The sequence below is a fragment of the Neopelma chrysocephalum genome, unplaced genomic scaffold, assembly GCF_003984885.1.
Source record: "Neopelma chrysocephalum unplaced genomic scaffold, ASM398488v2 Primary Assembly neopelma1_23, whole genome shotgun sequence".
Lineage (NCBI taxonomy): Eukaryota > Metazoa > Chordata > Aves > Passeriformes > Pipridae > Neopelma > Neopelma chrysocephalum.
In genome coordinates, this window is record NW_020897691.1 from 31,121,107 (window position 1) to 31,142,161 (window position 21,055).

General features: G+C 41.3%; 1 protein-coding gene across 5 annotated transcripts in view; it reads left to right on the top strand.

Annotated features, from left to right (window-relative positions):
• The first annotated feature begins 83 nt into the window (after positions 1–83).
• MCM9 (minichromosome maintenance 9 homologous recombination repair factor) overlaps positions 84–21,055 on the top strand; it is a 53,430-nt gene continuing 32,458 nt past the window's right edge. The window contains exons 1-7 of one of the 5 annotated variants that reach the window (XM_027692323.1): positions 84–127; positions 903–1,219; positions 4,953–5,269; positions 7,309–7,390; positions 8,273–8,473; positions 10,727–10,852; positions 12,112–12,231. In XM_027692323.1, the coding sequence (XP_027548124.1) occupies positions 910–1,219; positions 4,953–5,269; positions 7,309–7,390; positions 8,273–8,473; positions 10,727–10,852; positions 12,112–12,231 (1,156 nt within the window). In that variant the 5' untranslated portion in view covers positions 84–127; positions 903–909. Of the gene's footprint in view, positions 128–725; positions 1,220–4,952; positions 5,270–7,308; positions 7,391–8,272; positions 8,474–10,726; positions 10,853–12,111; positions 12,232–17,819; positions 18,130–21,055 lie in introns of those variants that run through there. The other 4 variants (XM_027692343.1, XM_027692350.1, XR_003535688.1 and 1 more) reach the window with 4 other exon arrangements.

Below are 21,055 nucleotides of genomic sequence, written 5' to 3' on the forward strand. Positions count from 1 at the left end.
GAGGGAAGCGCCCCCGGGCCCGCCCGTGGAGCGGCGCGGAGGGGGCGGGGACGGAACCGCTCCTCCCGCCGGTGAGGGAGCTGCGGTGGCGGGAACCCGGCCGGAGGGGCGGCGGGGCCCGCTGCAGGTACCGAGCGGGAGCGGGGCGGCCGCAGAGCTCCGCCCGCCTCCGCCCGGCGGGCACGGGGCTGACGCTCGGGGCGCACTCACATCTCGCGCTGCGCGGCAGCGGGGCGGCACGGGACGCGCTTGGGGCAGCGCTCCGCAGGCGGGCGGGAGGCAGCGTGCTGCCGGCCCGGCCCGGCCCGGCCCACCCCCGCCTCGCCACCGCTCTACACCTGCCGTGCTGGCGGCGGCCGGCTGCGCGCTGCGGAGAGCCCCGCCTCTGCCACCGCCTGGGACGGGGCGGACACGCCGCTGCTGCTTCCTCTTCCTCTCATCACCCACGGAGCGACGGAGCGGGTGCCCTCGCGGTTTCGCTTTGTGGCATTAACGGGAGGAGCGCCCCGCCCGCTCCCCGCCCGCTCCCCGCCCGCTCCCCGCCCGCTCCCCGCCCGCTCCCCGCCCGCTCCTCGCCCGCTCCTCGCCCGCTCCTCCTGCCCCGGCGGGCGGGCGTGACCCACTGAGGAGGCGGGGCGGGTTGGCGGGTTGGCGGGAGCCGGCAGTGAGGGACTGCAGGCGGCTCCGTCCCGGCCCCCGAGCCTGGCGTGGCGCCGGGCAGCAGTGGGTCGGAGGTGCCACTGTAACGAGGTGCCGCTGCCCGAGCTCCTGAGCCGCGCCCCGCTCTCGCCCGGCTCCGCCATGGGCTTCCCCGAGAGAAAGAGAAAGTTTCCCGCTCGGCGCCTGCCCGCACCGGGAAGCCTCGCTGTGTAACCTCTTCCCCTCACCTCGTCCCCGTGTAGGCGCAACATGGTGCTGAGCGCGGACCAGGTGGCCCTCATCGGGCAGGTGTTCGAGTCCTACGTGCTGGAGCACCACAGGGACGACATCCTGGGCATCCTGAGGGAGGCGGACGACCAGGCGCACTACCCCGTCGTCGTCGATGCCTTGACGCTCTTTGAGACCAACATGGAGATCGGGGAGTATTTCAACGCCTTCCCCAGCGAGGTGCTCCCGATTTTCGACAGCGCGCTGCGCCGGGCTGCCCTGGCAGCGCTGCAGGACACCGCGGACCCAGCACAGCTCAGCCTGAAGCAGAACCTCCACGCCAGGGTCTCGGGTGAGTGGCGGGGCAGGGACTGCGGTGTGCTGCATCTCCCAGTCAAGTTTCCTTACTCTGGTACAAACTATCGGGGTGCCATGGGAATGAGCAAGTTAATTCTTGCCGTTTCACTGTTTGAAGCAGCAGGGAATCCTTAGTGTCTATTAAGCAGGAAAGAACACGTGCAAATACCTGGAGGTGTGTAGACCAACCCAAAATAAAGCTGTGGCCTGCAAGTGGCCACTGGCCTGCATGCAGTGGTTGGCATTTGTTGGGTCAGGGCTTATACTAAAGCCTTTCCGTGGCAAAGACTCCTCACATCAGCAGCTGGTCTTACATTATTTCTCTTCTAGACAGAAGGTCTAAAGAAAAGTTTTAGGGGAAGATATACAGTTTGTAAGTTTAATTGCAGGTTGACTTCGCTACTGTGCCAGTTGGCTCATCGTCTTTTTTGTCTCCAGCCACCTCCCAGAAGAGGCAAAGTCAAAATTTCGAGTTGTCTTGTAACAATTCCATTTGAAATTGTCGAATGTTATGCTTAGCTATAATAAAATTGCTTGTTATAAAATTGGAATGAACTGTTGAAAGGCATAATCGTTAACAGGGAACTTTGTCATTATTTCCACTTCAAGTTGATATGCCATTATTCCTTATTATTAAGAAATTTCTAGTAGCTTTGAGGGCTGGTAAGTGTAGAGTGCAGATTCAGGAGCTGAAATGTCTGTTTTGCCTGCTGTGGGAGACTGGGTCAGGGCACCATCCCTTCTGATTATTTCTGGTCATAACTATTTGGAGCAATAGTCCGCAAAGCCAAGAGCTGGCAGCCTATGTTTCCCTCCCCTGCCCTCTTGTGGAGTGGATTGTGATCATTCAGTCTTTTGGCATCTTGAACTTGGATAAATCACAGTTGTTAAATAGGCCCATGTTTCATTCCAGTAAGTTTCAATAAAAATGTTGTAATGAAAACACATACATCAGATTAGCCTGTGACTCTCACAATGCTATTTTTTCAAGATTTTTAGAGGGAAAGAAGTTAAAAAAAACAAGGCTTGCTACCAATTCAGGTGTTAAGGAGCTTGTACACAACTGCTGAGTACATAGTGTATGGCCTCTGTGCTGTACTGAAATTTGTCATTGGGCATCTCCCTGTACCTATGAAAGCAGGAATGAATTAAAACTTTCCTCCTAGTGTTCTAGAATGCATTTGCATCATTCAGGGCTTCAGCATGAGAAAAAGACTCCAAGTAGGATTATTTTAAAAGCTACCAGAAAGTATTAGAAGGGGCAGATGATCACTGCATGAGTAACGGTGTCTTTAAGACATTCCTGCTCTTGTTATCAGCATGTTGCTGGAGCTGATCATTCCTCCCACAGTGATGTTTTGTCTGAATATTCCCTTATAAACCTCAGGTAAAATTAGCAACGATTGATCAAGTAGTTTTAATAACTGATAAAAGCAAGCCTGACAGAAGAAATTAGCAGATTACAAATAACCCCCTCACTAAGCTGGAGGGAAATTGATGAAAGGGGGGGTTATCCTTAAGTGGTCCAGCTGGATCAAAATAACATCTGTCCACGTAGTTTAGTTAATGTTCTGTACCACCGAAAGGCTGGCTTCGGAAGAAATAGAAGAAATAAGCTAAGGAATCTGTAGCCTTCTTTCCACACCAATTTTCTTTCCAATGATACTGTTACCTTTTAAGTGGATTCTGGGTTTTGATTACCTTCGGGATTCTCCTCTTGGAGTGCCACTTCCCATTCCTACATTAGATGAGAAGGAAATGAGAAGGTGAGGCATTATTTTTGGTGAGAGCAGCGGACAACTACCTGGAGTGCGGCTGAGGGGATCTTCATGTCAGGCATGAAATGAAGTGAGGAAAAGTGGTTTTGCTTATGCTGGGTATAAGAATGCAATCTTGACACACTGCTACCAGTACACCTAGGAGTTCAAAGAGGGATTCAGGGAGTGTGAATATGCAGCAGTTAATAACAGATGATTACCTTGGGTGAACTGAAGAAGGTAAAAGATGGAGTTATCTGAATTTTAGCATTGTAGGAATTTGATTGTGTAACTTCTGCATTTTGCTACAAATCCATGAAACAATTTTTCCTTACCATTAGCCTGAGCACTGCTGTGTCTGTTACTGAAGGCCAAGCTGCTTCAGCGTTTTTGTGACTAATACAGTAAAGTTGATTCAAAGAGGCACATACTCAATTAAAGAGTTTGTCAAGCAGTCTGATATGATCAGAACAAAGGCTCTTTTTTCATATCCAGACTCTTGTCTCTTCAAAATTCACAGGGATGATCATCATATATCCTGACAACAGTGCTGCAGTTCTCTCTAGTGTAAGATGTGTTGTATTTTGCGAAGCTTGTTGAGGGGCACCAATACTGAGCTGGGAAAAAAATGCCAAAACAGTCGGAGAAATAATAGATTTTTTTTCCCTGAACTAATCAGAAACGCAAACCTGTGGGAGAAAAAAAAATTCAACAGGTTTGGTAGAACATGTAAATAGCTTTGCTAGAGTCAACCAGAAAAAAATTGTTTGCAGTTTTACAGATTATTTAATTCCTTTCTATGTTTTTTTAACTTTATTATTTTACCTTTTAAAATTAGCTTAATAGTTAAAAATATTATCTTTAAACAAAAGCAAAAGGTGAAATGTGGCTTAAAAGCATCAAAACAGTGTTTCAGCATGTCTGAAATAAAGCATTTAGTTTTGAAAACACTAATATAAACATATGATATCTTTTTTTTAGCAGTAAAAGCTCCTAAGAAGATTTGACCTAGATGCACAAATAGTTTTGGTCCCCTTAGAAACATCATTTCCCAACAGATTTGTAGTTTTACATCTGTTTTCTGGCTCTGTTTTAAAGCTAAGAAATTATTTTAGGAGTAGGTAATATCTTTTTAAGTTGATAATTATTAGTATCTTGTAGTTCATTACTACTTTCTGAAGAGGCAATATTGTACTCAGGTGATCATTTCAGAGACATGTAGAGGTAGATTAATGTTCCTGAGGATTTTAGCCACTGTGGTGCCAGGTGATGGTTGCATGAGTGAATACCAGAGCAGGATCAGGACACCACTGAACTGGCTGTTGGGGTGGAATTAAAGGAGGGCAGGTGGAAAGTGTTCTGTCACTATTCTCTTGAACTTACAAGAGAATTTGCTTTGGTTGTGTTCAAAACTCTTTTACATTTTTTTTATGCTGTCTTCCTTGTGCTTGAGCTTTACTGGTATGCAATGTGGATTTAGGGTCAAATGCTCACCAACTGCGAATTTTAAATTTGTTTACTTGAGAATTCACACAAGACTAGGAGCTACAGCTGTTTAACTGTGGAATAACATTGAACTACAATTAAGTAGCATAACTAAAATTTTGTAAGTCAGATAAACCAGTTGTAGAATAAATGGCATCTGCAAAAAGAACATTTAAACTAATAAATAGATCTGAGAATATGAGGATCTTCTTCCATGAATGGAAACTGTTCATGACTATTCAGGCCTTGGCAAGAGAGGGAGAGTAAATGGCAACATTTTCAGTTAATGCTCAGTGTCTGATGATTTTTACTGTCTGAGGCCAGTGAATCAGATTTATGGTACAACAGATGAATTGTTGAGTCACATTTATGAAACAGTAATACTGTTCATATGTCTGGCATGTTTTCTAGCCTTTCTGTTTAACTGCACTGTAAGTCCATGTTTTATATGCACAGCCTTATGCTGCACATATTTCTGTTTAACAGGTTTGCCTGTTTGCCCAGAGCTGACTCGAGAGCACATTCCTAAAACCAAGGATGTGGGTCACTTTTTGTCTGTTACTGGGACTGTCATACGTACCAGCTCGGTGAAAGTTTTGGAGTTTGAACGGAGTTACATCTGCAACAAGTGCAAGCATGTGTTTGCTGTCAAGGCTGACTTTGAACAGTACTATGCATTCTGTCGTCCATCAGCCTGTCTTAATGAAGAAGGCTGCAACTCAATCAAGTTCACTTGTCTCTCTGGAACAGCTTCTTCTCCTACCTGCTGCAGAGACTACCAAGAAATCAAAATTCAGGAACAGGTAAGGAAAAAAAAAGATGGAGAAAGAGGGAAAGGTATTAAAGTATAGATGTCTCAAGTACAAAAATAATTAACTTACAAAAGAAGACATTTGGGGGTCTAATTTCCTGTTGAAATAAGGTATCTCTGCTAATCTTGGTAAGACTATTCATGCTTACATTAGAATTAAGATTATCCCATTTTCATTGTTAAGTTTTACATACTAAGAGAAGTGGAAAAGTTTTACAGGTTCTACTGTTGTTAAAATCAAATGCCTGAGAAGACTAAAAGAAGCCAGGCAGCCTGTTGGTCAGAGATTTCTCAAAGAGTTAACAATTAAGCAACATGTTGATTAGACTTCCATTATTGGGTAACTCCATTTGATGTTGTACAAAACACCCGGGATCAGTGCACAAATGAAATTTCTGTAGATGAAATTCCATTCCATGTTGAATCCTTACATCAAGTGTGCATTGTTTCTCTAAGCGCTTACCGGACATGATGCTGATGTTCAACACTGCTTCTGAGGATTAGAGCTAACCCAGTGGTGGCCAAGGCCAACTGTAGCTGTGCAGTATGGCCAACACATGGTGTCTGCAAATGTCTCTTCCCTTCAGCCAATATCGAATTCAACAATTATTGCACATGTGATCCTTACAGAATTTGCATTTGTTTTCTGATGGTAGCCCTGGGTGGAAGTACAGCTGAGCTGGAGGAGTGAGAAATAATTGGACCTCTTTTTATGGTAGCACATAACCAAGACAAAACTGGCAAAGGAAATTCTACACTGTATGAAAATTGAGAATAAGCAGGGTATATTGCAAGCAATGTTTCTGTGTTTATTTATACGCTCAGTGTCTTTATTTCGTAGATCTTTTCTCAGATATATTCAGTTGTTTCAGGGTTTTGATTTTATAAATGGAGAGTATAGTGGTGCCAATCTACATGCAAGATGTATGAAATTAGAAATAAAGCTCTTGAAAGTTGAGAATAGCAAAAAAAAGTAAGGGAATAAAACTTTCTAGGAAATAAGCCCTGTGTTGCATGTTCATATAATGATTGTTCCTGACATATGGGAAATTTCTATAACTTTTTGTTTTATTGTGTGACACATAGATCTCTATGATAGAAGGAATTTTCAGCACCATGGGCTTATTAAAAACAGTAAAATTAAACCAGGATTGAATTTCACTTGTGTTTCACTACTGAGCTCTGCAAGTAACTGTGCGTGTGTTACCAGTACAGTGATGTGAACTGCCTGTGGCAACGTAGATAATATACAAGAGTGGATTAACCTTCCTAGGCACCAGAGAGGGAATAAGTCTAGAATTCTAGCATGTATGACCTGTGCTGCAGAATGAAAAGGAACTTCTGACTGTTGTACTTGTACAGTGGATACTCTAAAAACTATTGCAAGCTTTAAGTGTAAATGGAAAGATTGCTGGTTGGAAATAGATTCTGACCAGATTGCATAGACTTTGCCCTGGAGAAAAGAAAAAGAATTACAGGATTTACTGGCACATTTGTCAATATATATATTTGTTTTTTCTGGTTGTTGATTTAATCCTTGACACCTAGGTGTATACTTAATCTCCAACTCTCAAATTATGGTTAAATACCAGAAAAATACAGAGAATATTCTCTCCGTATGTACTTCCATGAAGGGTTGTCTAACACATTGACATGCTTCAGTACCCAAAGTCAACTTTGCATATTGAAGAAGTATCAAATTATAATAAAAAAAAGATCAGTTCTTTCAAATGACCTCTTTTAGTGAGCTCTCTTCAGCAAGATATTGAAATCACACTGCATCTCCCAGCACTGAGCACCTTCTGCTAATTTAATACCCAATCCCATTTCCATTAATATCAGCATTAAACTTTCATTGTTAAGTTCATGGCAGCAGTGGCATCCCTTACTGTAAGTTTTGTGATAAAAGGCAAGAACTGACCTCAGTTCCAGGAAAGAAAGGAGTGTAGGTCTTCAAGCCAGAGCAGCTGTAAATGAAAGGCTTTTGAAAGGTGCTGTTCTTAAGAAACTCTTTTCCTTCCCATCTCCCAGGTTCAAAGGCTGTCTGTTGGAAGCATCCCTCGTTGCATGGTGGTTGTTCTGGAAGATGACTTGGTGGACAGTTGCAAGTCTGGTGAGGATACAGCATATATCACATATGTTTGCACCACAAGCATTTTTGGTTTTTCATTTGAGATGAATCTCTACTGTCAAGTAGGCTGTGTTAGTGCAGAGAGCTTGTCAAATGAGGTATCTTCATCTGTCACGTTGCTGTTTCAGGATGGACATTAGCACGGCAGTTGAAGACTATCCTAGAGAATGTCATGAACCCCCATATTACATCTTAATTGTTTAACAGATCAGTTTCAATAAGTAATGGGTTGTGACATACAGAAATTATATTAAATCATGTTAATGTAGAACACCAAACATCTCGAGGAAGTTGGTTCACACCATCACCCAGCATGTGTTGCCCCTTCTTAGATTCAAAGAGCTGAGTAACCCAGCTTTCTATCTAAGGAGTGCTGCAGGTGGAAAAAGCTACTGGGCATTCAAAGAAGAAGCTAATTGGCAGGAGGATGAATGAAGAATGGACTACAGATTCTCAGATAGGCACATCTCCACAAGAAATTAATTTCTGGTCATACTTTCTCAGAAGAACACTGTACCCAGAATGTTAATGAGTAATTCTGGAGTTCATAAAAGTTACCAGAAATCAAATAAGTTTTGACTGAATTTTTTGTATAGTCAATCTAATTGAAAGAGCTTCTACAGTTTGCTGTGAATTCCTCTCTTCTAAAAGAGGAAACAAACAGAGGTATACCTGTAAGAATTCACCTCCCTTAAGCAGAAGTGGAAAGACACAGCAACTTCCTACCACAGATGTAAGCACTCTACCTTATCTTTGTTTTAGACTTCCTGTAACTGCATTGCATTATTATGCATTACAGCTAACTGAAATGTCTTCATGTCTCAAGTCAGATGTTATTTTGCTAACTTTTGTTTTTACCTCCAGGAGATGATATCACAGTGTATGGTGTGGTAATGCAGAGGTGGAAACCTTTCCATGAGGGTTCACGCTGTGATTTGGAGATTGTTTTGAAAGCCAACTACGTTAAAGTGAACAATGAGCAGCTAGCAGGGGTTGTAATTGATGAAGAAGTTCGCAAGGAATTTGAAGACTTCTGGGAAAGGCATAGGAATGATCCCTTGGCAGGTTAGTAGTTGAAAGCTTTTACGTAGAGCACTTGATCGGGTAGAGGTGAAATCAGGAGTGAAAATACAGTGACTGAACACATTTTCCCCCATTATCCTATCCCACCACCCATTAATCCAAGAATATATTTTTTCCAGTACAAGAATATGAAATTTTTACTTTAATCTTACTGAGGGGGAGGAAGTACCAAAACTTCTGCATTGATCTTCCTTCTTTTGAGCTTTCTGGTCAAGTATTTTGTGGAACATATATTAATAAAAAATGAGAAATAATATAATTACCAGGGGGGAAAAGAGGAGTGTTTTATAATCAAGAAAGACGAAGCATACTTCTTAGAAGAAACGGTGTGGACCAGATCTGCCTTTAGTCAGCACAGCTGTTGCCTCTGGGGTGAGAGATCTGACTCACGGTCTCTGCATCCCAAACTAAGCTGTGAATCTTTACCATAGAGCTTAGCACATCTTATCTTTAAGCTAACCCTTGGATGCCTAGACCCTTGACTTAGGTGCAGTGGAACCTCCCAGTTCACAGTGGCTTCCAGAACAGTCAGTGCTGGGTCCTAAACTTGGTGTAGTCTGTAGTCAACCACCTTGGAATAACCAGGATTTGTGTCTAAAACTCTGTCCTTCTCCATATTCTGAGTGCCTTCTCCTCAACTCTGTGGAAGCTCCATGAAGTCTTTAGGGTCTCCATCATTGAACTTTTTTAGGCTGACACTGTATCTTATAAAACCCTGGAAAGGGCTTAGTTTTTCTTCTTAAAAGACAAACAGGAGGAAAAAAGAGGTGGGAATATCCCCCAAATTAGCCCGCTCACATAAGATACTGTAGACCCTGTCAATGTTAAAGATTCTTCAGAACTGCATTTTCCGAAAAGCAATTTAATTGCTAGCTTCCTGCTGTTTGGAATGATACATGTTTGGAATGTTTGGAGTACAATGTTTGGAATCACATTTCATCCTTCTGCTCTTTGGAACAAGATTATTATCACTCTGGTTAGAACTGTTCAGAAAGTAATTCAGGATCTTCTTTGAAGGTTCCATTTAATCTTTCATTCTCAGGACAATTTTTGGAAGCCTGCAGGAGCAATGTGATTTTGTGCAATATTACTCATTCTGAATAAATAAATATGAAGTGGGTACAAGAAAATTGAGGTAGAAATGAGAAGGACCCTGACTGCCCAAGATGGCTGTTTCAGGCTGTTAGTCTGAATTTGAGTTGAAATGGAGGACAGAGATCAAATTTGACTGAGGAGTCTAAGGGATAGGCCATTGCACAACAGAATGTGTGTACATTTGCTGTTTTTCAAGAGATAGTGGTAGCTACTTCTGCATTTTATGTCAGTCACTTTGTGATGCTAACTCCTAACTGTGGAGTTAAATCTCGAGTTATGCCATGGCTGACCAAATGTTTTAAAATTTCACTTTTGGATGGACAAAGATGTGTTAATTCCTTCAGAAAACCTCCAAAAGAAACACATGTGCCTCAGGTCATCTATTAGGGGCTTACATATTTTGCCAGTACCATGTAATTGCATCTAAATTTAAAACATGAAGTTCAGATCTCAAAATTGGTCACTCTCTTTTATTCCCTAGCAATGGGAGTAATACATGGCATGAAACCTGTGACCCCTTATGTGCTGGTAGTGTCAGAATATTAAAGGACAGAATTAATTCTGTTACGTATCTTGCAAGCCATCAGCGTTGTGCTGGAAAGAAACTATGGTAGGGAGGAGGAAAGGGATCTGTGACACAGAAGGGTCAAAAAGGAAAAGGAAATTGAAGGTAACAACAAGAAAATGAGCCATGCTATGTGTGCACAGGTTTAAGACAAAATAATTCAAGTGTTAGAAGTTTTCTTTATTTTCTTAAATGTACAACACACCAGTTTTCAAGGGCTCTTTCAAAGTCTGGAAATTTTTAGGTTTTATTCTTCATAGCCCCTACACTTTTAGCTATGAAACAGAAGAATTTGGATGATGGTATTTCTTTCCTTAGAGCCCTTTTCTCCTGCTATCCAGACCATACATTCCTTAAATTGCAATAGGATTGGCTTTGCTGCTTGTGACTGTTTGGATCAAACAACTGCTTTGGGTCCCATTTAAAAAAAAAAAAAATTTTAAGAAAATCTTCTCCCTACTCTGTTCCTCTTGTTCAAGAAGGAGGCCCAAATTATTTGTCAGTATACACAGGAGTCTGTGGGAAATTAGGTTTTACTCCAGAGGCAGTGCTGAGTGCCATTTTTGCTGTTTTAGGGAGGAATGAAATTTTGGCTAGCTTATGTCCTCAAGTTTTTGGCTTGTACCTGGTGAAGCTGGCTGTAGCCATGGTGCTTGCTGGTGGTGTACAGAGGACGGATGCTACTGGAACTCGAATCAGAGGTTAGTATTCTTTCTAACAGTATCAGATCCTTTCTAACAGTCATTCCCATCCCTGTCTTCACCCACATCCCTCCCCCCTACAAAATCAAACCAGTAAGGTCTTGGAAGCATAATCATCCCATTTTCTTGAGTGAGAACAATTTTTGATCAATCCTGAGTATTATTGCAGAATCTCAGACAAATAAAGTGGGTGTCTAGACTTCCTCTTTTTATTATAATTTTTCCCCCAAAAAAACCCAGTAGAAGCAGACTTTCAGGTTTCCATTAGGTACAATATTAAAGGCAGCTGTTTTATCTAAAATATAAATTCACTTTTTATTGTATAAGTGACATTTTTAAATGATTTCTAGTAGACTATTCCCAGCAGTATTGGCATCAAAGGATGGAATCTTAATGTTCCCTTAATGTCAATCACTACAGTTCATTGAAAGGAAAAATTAAAGGATTCATTTTGCTTCTTAATGCCAGACTTTTCCATCTGTGATTGTCAGCACATCTCACTTAGTCCTGTAACTCCCAAGTTATCTGCCTGCTGATTCTCCTTCTGTTGTTATTAGATGGCAAATCTGCCATGTGCCAGGTGCTATGCAGGTCATAATCTATGTAGGTCATAATAATTCTAAAATAGGATGTTTCTCTATACACATACAGGATTTTCTTAATGCTCCAGCAGCTAAATAAAGTTATAGACTTCATGATTGAAGTTGTACTGATATTTTGTAGATAGTGAAATAATTTTAAAGCACTTCAGTGAGATTGTAGTAGCCAAATTATTGTTTTGAAATTATGAAGTTATGTAACTGTTGGCAAAGAATTAGTTAAGAAAAACAACGTGCTGATTTTATTAGTCCATTTTGCAATAATTTAAGTAACCAAGTAGTGGAATGATAACTAAAACCTAGTATCCTTCTCTTTCAAGTTCAAGAGTGAGATGAGCCTGAGAAATGAGTATTCTAAAATTTAAGAATTCTCATTACAGGAAGGGTGTCAAATACCTGCTAATACTTTAAAAATATTTCATTGTAAATATTTGTGTCCAGTCATATTGCTGGGTGAAGCAATATGACTAGATGCTTTTATTAAACAATAATTTATCACACCCAATAAATAGTGCAGTCTTAAACAGAATCACATGTTGTAATGTATATGTAGTGCTAAATGTTAGGTGAATAATGACAAGTATTATTTAATCTGAGCATTTTTTGTATCTGTGTGCCTTTATCTGTACTGTCTGCTCTACATCAATGTTTTCCCCCAAGGTGAATCGCATCTTTTGTTGGTTGGAGATCCAGGTACAGGGAAATCTCAGTTCCTAAAGTATGCAGTAAAGATCATGCCACGCTCTGTGCTTACTGCAGGAATTGGATCTACAAGTGCAGGTATGTGCTTCTTTACCTGGAAAGGTTTATTTTCTCACTCAAGTATGTTTATATAGAAGCCTTCTACATAATATGAACATGTGTGCTCAGGTTGTATGAGCACAGCTGAAGCAGAGAACTGCTGTGGAGGCATATGAGGCCTGATATAGCTCTGCAGAAGGGCAGTCCTGCCCTTCAGCTGTATCCGTGGAGGACTGTAATGAGCTTCTAACAAGGAACCTTCCAGGCCTCATCCAGAGGCACCTCTCAATGCTTTACTTGCAAGAGGTTGATCTGGACCTGTATTTTTAGTGCTTTCCAGTATGACAAATACAACATCTTTCCAGAGCTCGCACTGTGTGATGGCTAGCATCCTGACCAGATATCTCCTTTCTTCTGTTCTTTCATAAGTTCTGTCTGGATGCAATTGGATTTCTGTTTACTTTCTGGAAATTCACCCCTGTGTTGAGGAATTATGTCTTACTCGTAAAGATGATTTCAAGGTGGTTTCAGAGAGCAAGTGGTTTTTTTTTCTTCTTTGTTTTTTTCTTTCTCCTTTTTGTTAAATTTAAGTATGTCCCAGTTGGCTCTGAATGCCAGGCATTTTTACAAACTCTTCTGGGGACAATGTGCAGAGTCAGATTACCTCTGCCAATGGCTTTATTTGAACAAATGAATATATTACTTGTACGTTCAAAATCACAAAATAATTAGGGTCAAATCCCAGTGTCTCAACTAGCATGTGTAAATTGAATATTTCTCAGATAGTGCTGCTTTTCATTTTATGTCTGGGAAACAGCATGATTTATACATGGGAGAAACAGAGAATAAATCCTTCCCAGTTCCATAGGTGTGTGTATACTGGGTCTTCTGTAGCAGTGGAACTGGAATGTGATGTCGAACATAAACCCGCTTGTGTGCAAGGGAACTTCTTATGAAACATATATGCCTCTAATTTTCCATTCTAACTGTTGACAAATAGGTCTGGAGAGAAGCCAGAGAGAAAATTTTGGCTCAGCATAACCTTTTCTCGAGTCTTTTTTTCCATGTTAAGAATTGAAAACAGGATGGATAATTGCGGATTTGCTAGGGGACTTACAGTGATCTGGAGTGAAATTTTGCCATACATTTCAGTGTGACTTTGCCCACTTTTGTCAGTACTGATCTCCTTCTGTCAGCTGCTCTCGGCCTGATGTTGCTGTTGCCTTCTTCACCACGTTTCTCTCCTGTGCTTCATCTTCATATGATCTGGTTTGCAGCTCGGCCATGATAGCTAGGTTCAAAGATAGTTCCATGAAAACCAATATTGCAGTTCACAAGCTTACTGTGGTATGTGTACTTGATGATGTGTGAAGTTTCATCTCAGAAAGGATTGTCTAGGGCCTTTAGATCACCTATATTTCACTAAAATATTCCTTATATTGTGCAAAACTTCATGGTCTCCCAGCCCGCCTTCCAAAAACCAAACAGCAGGTGCACCAAATTTCTACTTTAGAATTCTTTAGGATCCTTAACACAAGTGAAACTTGAGTGCCTAGCAAGAAATCTTATTAATTCTAGTTTAATTTCAAGGAACCTTTTCATGGCTAGAACTGCTGGACTAAAGCATTAATTTCTAGTCCAGGAGTTTGGATATTGTTTGAATTATTTTCTTTGCCTTTCCTGTGCAAGGCGTGTCTTACTTATGAATCTGTCTGTAGCTGTACCTAACATTGATTTTTGTCAACTTGCTCTTTGTGCAGAAGCTTCAAATTATGAGTTTGAAGAACTATTAAACTGCTTTACTTTCCTTACCATATTTGCACACTTTGAAGTACCAGTTCCTGCTTTCTTATGAGAGGACAGTCCTAATTCACATTTTTCCCTTCCATGTACAAATATTAAATCTGTAAATTTCATTTTCAGCTAGTTCCTCACTACATATAAAAAGCAGTCCAGATTACATTTAATTGCTGGGTCTGGGATTTTAGTCCACATAGGCCAAAAGACACACCTGAGGTTTGGTAAACCCTGGAGAAGTGCTAAAAGCTGTTTACATTTGGATCCCTCTTTTAGAGGAAACTGCCGATATCTAACCAACCTTTGGTAAGATTCTGTGCATTAACGTATCTTGTGCCCTTTACCCATCCGGTACAGTTTTAGGACACAAGCTATTTAACAACCATTGAATTAGAATTCTTCTTCCTAAACTGTCTGTCATATCATTTTTCCTTGGTCTTCTGCACAAGCATTTCTTTGTACCAGGACAACGTATTAGATCATTACCATTCTCCTTGTGCCACAATTCCCTTTCTTTCCTCCTCTATCTTAGGTATCATGTACTTTGGGATCCACCATGACCCTTCGGGGCTCTGCAGTATCATGTTCCTGCTGCAGCCCATTAACCCATCCAGTCCTAACTGGAATTGCCTTGCAGAATTTCAGAAAACACTGACCTAACTCCTGCAGCTGAATTTGCTGTTGGGCCTCTGCTCTTTCAATCAGGTTGCTGCCTTCCCCTTCACTTTTTAAACAAAGCCTGTGCTTCATCACTTTTTGCGTGATTCAGAAACTGTGACCCAGGAGAATGCCTGCTTTCTTGCTGAAGATATGGAAGACCTTCATCTTCCTATCTCACCGACAGGCTCAAGCTGCCTTCTTGCTGCAAACAGCCCTTACAAATGACCAATAATCTATTCTCTGTTTTGAAAAAATAGAACTTTACCTCCACGCAGTGAATATGTTTCTGAGTTTACTTGTTTTATTAGGTTGCCTTTCTTGCAAGCGCTTAGTAGAAATTTTCTGTTGAGTTTTCTACAGCTTTAGGACTTCTGTGAGGAACCTGGGTTTGTTCCTTCTACATCTCTTTAATAAGAGTTGGCAGCTAGAAGACCAGCCCACATGCAACAACTCCAGAAATTTATTTGACCAGTGTAGGACTTTCGGATTTGTAAATAAAAGATGGGGTAACCATCTGTCTCGCTGTTTGGTTCTGTCTGCACTGTTTTTTCAAAGGCCTGTTTCATTCTCCCCAGCTAGTCTCTCTTCTGAGAATCACAGGGAGTCATTCAGCTACCTTTTATTTTTAGAAATTGATACATAGTTTTCCATAGAGACTTAGTGAGGCTTAACAAACTCTCTCTGTAGGTTCTCACCTTACTACTGAGTTTAAGCACCTGTTTTGCAGTCCCCAGAGCCATAGCACTGCTTATGCATATTTGGACAAGATGATCACTAGTTAGAAAATATTTCATTTACCCTGGAGTTTGAGATCTGCAGTGATTGATTGGTGTGTTCAACTCCACAGGGACAGGAACCAACACATGCCTGCTCTGGCAGGTCTGGAGCTCAGGGACATCTGGGTCAGTCATTCTGCTGCTTCTTGGTGCATATTTGGCTGTTCACATCTCTGAAAATTTTGTTTGGTGTTGCATCCCTCTACAGATGGACTGCTTAAATAATTTTGTGAACTGTATTTAAAACAGCCTGCCTAAAAGTCTGGGAGACTATCAGCTGTTTCTCCAGCTCTCCAGTTTTGTATAACATGCCTTTCTGAGCTGTACGAAATACACCCTTGTTGCCTTTCCTCTTGCAGCCTCTGCAGAGCCTTGTGAGTGCTGCCTTTTTGCTGACGTTTTGCACTGTCTGAGATTGTCCATATCATGCCAACAGCAGTTTGCTACTGATTTTCTTTCTTTTCATTGAAGGGAACTGACTCCAGGGGAAACCACCTCTTTTTTTTTTTTCATTCATAGTAAGCGTCGTCCTGCTAGGCAGTCTTCAGGTGCTAACAGCTGTCTCTCCTCTGATCCATTAGAAACCAATCCAAAGTGGCTGACATGAGCCATCCAGCTGTGGTTATAAATAGAGTATATGGTGTCAGTATCCTGAGGTATGCAAGACACTGAAACTGGAGATATTTTTCCCTCTTTGTAGATCCCAAACTGTCCCTGGGCATTCCCAAGTTGCTACAAGCCAAGGCAGAGGCAGGGAACAGTTTTCCACTGTAGATTCATTCCGTCCCTGATAAAGTTACTAATACAGACGCAGCCTTCAGGCCACTCTTCTCTCATCTTCACTTCCACCAGGGAATTGTTTTCCTGAACAGTTATAATTGCACATGAAGTATTTTCTATCAGCATGTACCTTGGAAATATTTTCCTGAGAGCATGGCTTCATTGGCTGTTCCATCAACAGTTGGGCCTCAAGTTAAGAGGCCTTAACTCTGTAGGAAGTCTGCTAGACTTTCTGCAGGAATGAAATTTGAACTTGTGATCAAACACCGTCAGATATGTCCCATCTGTAACAACGTCTCATCTATTGCAGATTCTTAAAATCCCTTAATTTCCTCTCAGTAATGCTGCTCCAAGATTGCTTTGTCCTGAGACAGCTTACCTTCACCTCCTGCATCCCAGAGATTATTTAGCCAAGTATATACCTGTCTTCAAAAATTTTGGTCTTTCATACATCTGTACCTGAAGACCTGTAGTTAGGATGGATGGGAAATATTGCAGGAGCAGTGCAGCAACTTCATCATGTTGGCTGAAGGTTTCAGGTCTTTCACACATCCAGGCCAGCCTTCATCAGACTTATTCATCCTGCTGTTGAAATGGCAAGCATTTCAGTTGATTTCTGGATGGATATCAGATGTCTTCAGGATTCCCTTTACACCATGAAGTTCCTGCTTCTTTCCAGTTTGTATCAGTGTAGGTCTGCCCCACCTTTCTCGTGAGATGGGACAAACTGAAGAACACCCTTATTTTGAAAGGTAGGCCTCCTTATCTCATAGTCCAGGAAAGTTTTGGATGGAGACCCCAACAACTCCCTAAAAGTTCCTGACATTTCAGCCAGTTCTAAAACTGCTGTTGACTCATAGCTTTTGTCTCGTGCAGGGCACACACCTCTGATTTTCCCTATCTGCAGATAGGCCAGTCACACCCTTATCTTACGGACAGTGAGTACCCAGCCATGCCTCCAAAACAGCTTTAGCTAAAGCTGGAAATGTTCAAGTGTATCCTCCCTCCATCTCCTCCTGAAAGAGCCTTTGCTTTTCAAGTTCCATGTAGAAGCCTGGGTTTGGCCTTTAATAAAGCATCCATAGTGCCTCCAGCTGGCTTTTCTTCCTTAGATTTTCATTGCCTAGACCAAAAATTAAGAAAAAATCCCTCCACCCACCTTCTCCAGACCAGTTTTCATATCACACACTACAAGACCAGCTCTTAAAAAGAGAACTGTAACTGGAAACAGAAATGCAAATAGGAAGGCCTAGCATGAATAGTCCCACACACACTGCCAGCCCTGATACACAGTTGTCAGGTTTGTAGCATCTTCCTGGCTGGCACTGAGCAGAGCTCCCCAGCTACCCACCACAGCAACAATTAACCCATCATCTTCAGACCAAACTTCTGTGGCTCTCAAAATATGAGATAATCTGTAAGCTTGCAGACCACTGTGCTATGGATAAGGAGTAGGGTAGTTAAGTAAAGTATGTGAAGGATCTCCTGCAGCTGTCCGGACAGAAGTCACAAGATTTAGTTAACTTTGCTCTTTTTTTGTCTCTGGTAAATGAGGATTTGCCAGGAGTGTATGTGCATAGTACATTTTGGGTTTTTCCTTTTTCTTCCCTCCAGCATTTTCAGATGGCATGGACAGTATTAGTCTAGACTAGTCTGAACTGACTTCCAGAAAACCAGCAGTTGAGGCACTACAAAGAAAATAATGGACTGTCAGATACCAGATTTCTCTTTGTGACTTTGTCACTCCCATCTCAAGAACAGATTGTCTGGCAAGGCTATAAACTAAGTTACTGTGTTTATTTTAGCAAAGTTCTGTGTTGCTGCACTGTTGAAGATTGGTAGTAAGGGTCAGCTTTTTCAGTGGAGCTTTGTAAAAGCCACTAGAAAGATGAAATTTTCTCCACTATGATGGAGCTGGAGCCTTTTTGCCCCCATCAAACTTAAGTGTCATAGGAATTCAGACTGAAGGTGACACCTGAATAAATCACAGTAAGATGGACAATTTTTTTCAAGCTAGACATAAAAACCCCACCCCTGTTTTTCATCCGTAATGTTACCTTGTCTGATCCATTTACTTCTTTGTACATGACTAACCTCTGATAAACATTCAGGAAGGACATTGAGGTGCTGGAGCGGGTCCAGAGAAGAGCAACGAGACTGGTGAAGGGACTTGAGCACAAGTCCTATGAGGAGAGGCTGAGGGAGCTGGGGTTGTTTAGTCTGGAGAAGAGAAGGCTTAGAGGCGACCTCATCACTCTCTTCAACTACCTGAAGGGAGGTTATAGCCAGGCGGGGGTTGGTCTCTTCTCCCGGGCAACCAACAATAGGACAAGGGGACATGGGCTCAAGCTCTGCCAGGGGAGGTTTAGGTTAGATGTTAGGAAGAAATTCTTTACAGAGAGGGGTATCAGGCATTGGAACAACCTACCCAGAGAGGTGGTGGATTCACCATCCCTGGAGGTTTTTAAAAAGAGATAGTAATTGGAGTTGGATCAGGGGTTGGACTTGATGATCTTAGAGGTCTCTTCCAACCCTACCTATTCTATGATTCTATGATTCTATTATGACAGTCTTCTAATGAAACTATCCATCTGAGGTAAAAATACACCAAGATGCATCACCAGTCCTGTCAATAGACTCTGTAGCACTTCCTTGTATCTTAGTGGTCTCTGCGAGTAGAAGTTTGTGGGAAAGCGAATTCATCTTCAACCTTGAAATTCCAATGCTGTGCTGTCAGCAATGGCTGGCTGTGTCATATGGACAACCCTGCTGTTTGAAAACTTACAGAGATCATGGATAGATCTTTACAGATGCCCTACATGTGCTCTATCTTTTAATAACACTAAGTTTGTGCTGTGATATTGCCTGAAGCCTGTGGAGTACTGGAACTTGGTTTCTCAAATTCCATGCCTCTGGATTATGATTTTTATTGGGAAACATGATACTCATAAGGCAGTGTGTATGAATTGCTAAGATGTGGACAAAGTTGTAGAAGACCTGAAAGGCATCCAACATCTCAAAAGGCATAGAAAAGCCATTTATCTTGCAAAGATGATGAGGTAGGGTTGTTCCTCTCTAATTTTCACCAAGCACAGTATTCTTTCTCCTAAAACTGATGGGTCAGCTATATATAGGACACGTTAGTGTGTCAGGTGAGGTGGTGCCACATTCTACTGCAGCATCTGCCATACAGTTGAGCTTCAAGTTTATTGCACCCAAGTTCATGTGCACAGTTAACTCTTTTGCTCCTTAACAGAACAACAGAGCTTCACTTTCCAATTTCTCTAAATTAATGGGTTTGCTGGGTGAGACTATATATTTTGTAGCTGATTTTGCAATAGCAGCAATAGGTTCTGCTTTCATCACTTTGTGGCATAGGCTTCTAAGAAGCCTTCATGCTACTGATGGATGGATTCTGGTTAAAGCTTGTACTTGATCATGTTTTCATTTGAATATTCAATAGGTGCAAGAGTTTGAAATGCTACTACTGTAGCCTTAGTTCAAGGCAGACTTCACAAGCACGTCAGTGCTTAAGCAGATGACTAAGTTATTTACATGCTTACATTTAAGATATATCTTTAAAATAGAGTTATAAATAGAACAATAAAGTGCATGAGAAAATCTCAAAGTGTCACTACAGACCTAAAAGTTGCAATATAATTGAAAACCAAAGACCAAAGACCTTTCTTAAAAGTCACAGAACTTCAGCCCTCAAGTGAAAACAACTGCTAGTTTAGGGAACCAATTCTGTTAAGTCATACCAATATTACAGTGTTAATACTTTTAAATTGCTAGTCATCATTTTAAAAAATTACAGAGAGATTTTTAGGAGCACACATTAGAATTATGGTTCCAAATATTAATGGATTTCAGTAATTCATTCAGCTACCCTATGTACTGCTGAGCTTCCATACGCATTTACATTCAGATAACTCCTTTCCAATTTAAAAAAATATACATGTTCAAAATGAAGACAATTTCACTAACAATGTGGAAAGACAGAAGCACTAACTGCCTGGGACATCTTCATCCCCATTAGAGAATGCAGAAAGAGAAGAGAAAACATTCTATTTTTATTCAAAGCTCTACTGTCAGTCATCATGAAATCTACCTTTTTTTGAAGGGCCTGGAACCTACAAGGGTTCACAGTTTGCAGGGTTACTTGTAACTAGCAGAATTATATTCCTGTAATCTGGCATGACAGATCAAAATGTAAATGCACATACTGTCAGAGTATATGTATAAAGCTAATGAGGACTGGAAGAATAACTAAATTGTTAGTGTCATAATGATGTCTTAAGTCTTTACAGTTTACTGCTTAGTTCTTTGTATCTGTCTTCAAGGATGCCTCAGGTAATAGGGACATCTCAGTGCAAGAGCTTCAGGGCAAGTAACGTATTCTGCCTGCCACAACAGGATTTGAATCTTGATTTATACCAGTGCATAGGATTGCCTTAAACAGTAGAGAGAAAACAAAAGTTTTCAATTCCAGGCGTTTCAAAAAAATGAAAGACAACATCTAAACTCCTTATTACTAGTGAAAAAGACTACAAGAACAAAGCATACCTGAAAATAACCATACCAACCAACACTGGTACATAATAATCTTACAGAAGAGCATTTTGGGGATACTCACACCATTCCTTTTGACACTTAGAACTTTTTAGTAATTGCTTGCATCCTTCCAACCAATTGCTATTAGGGTGGCTGAAAAAGGGTTCTTTCCTGAGATACCCACTCAAATCCCCATGAAATACTGTCCTGAACAAACCACTGTTTGACTAAAGAGCAGCAGGAGGAGATTTAAAAAAAAAAGTCCTAAAATCCAAAATAGCAGATGGTAAATCTCA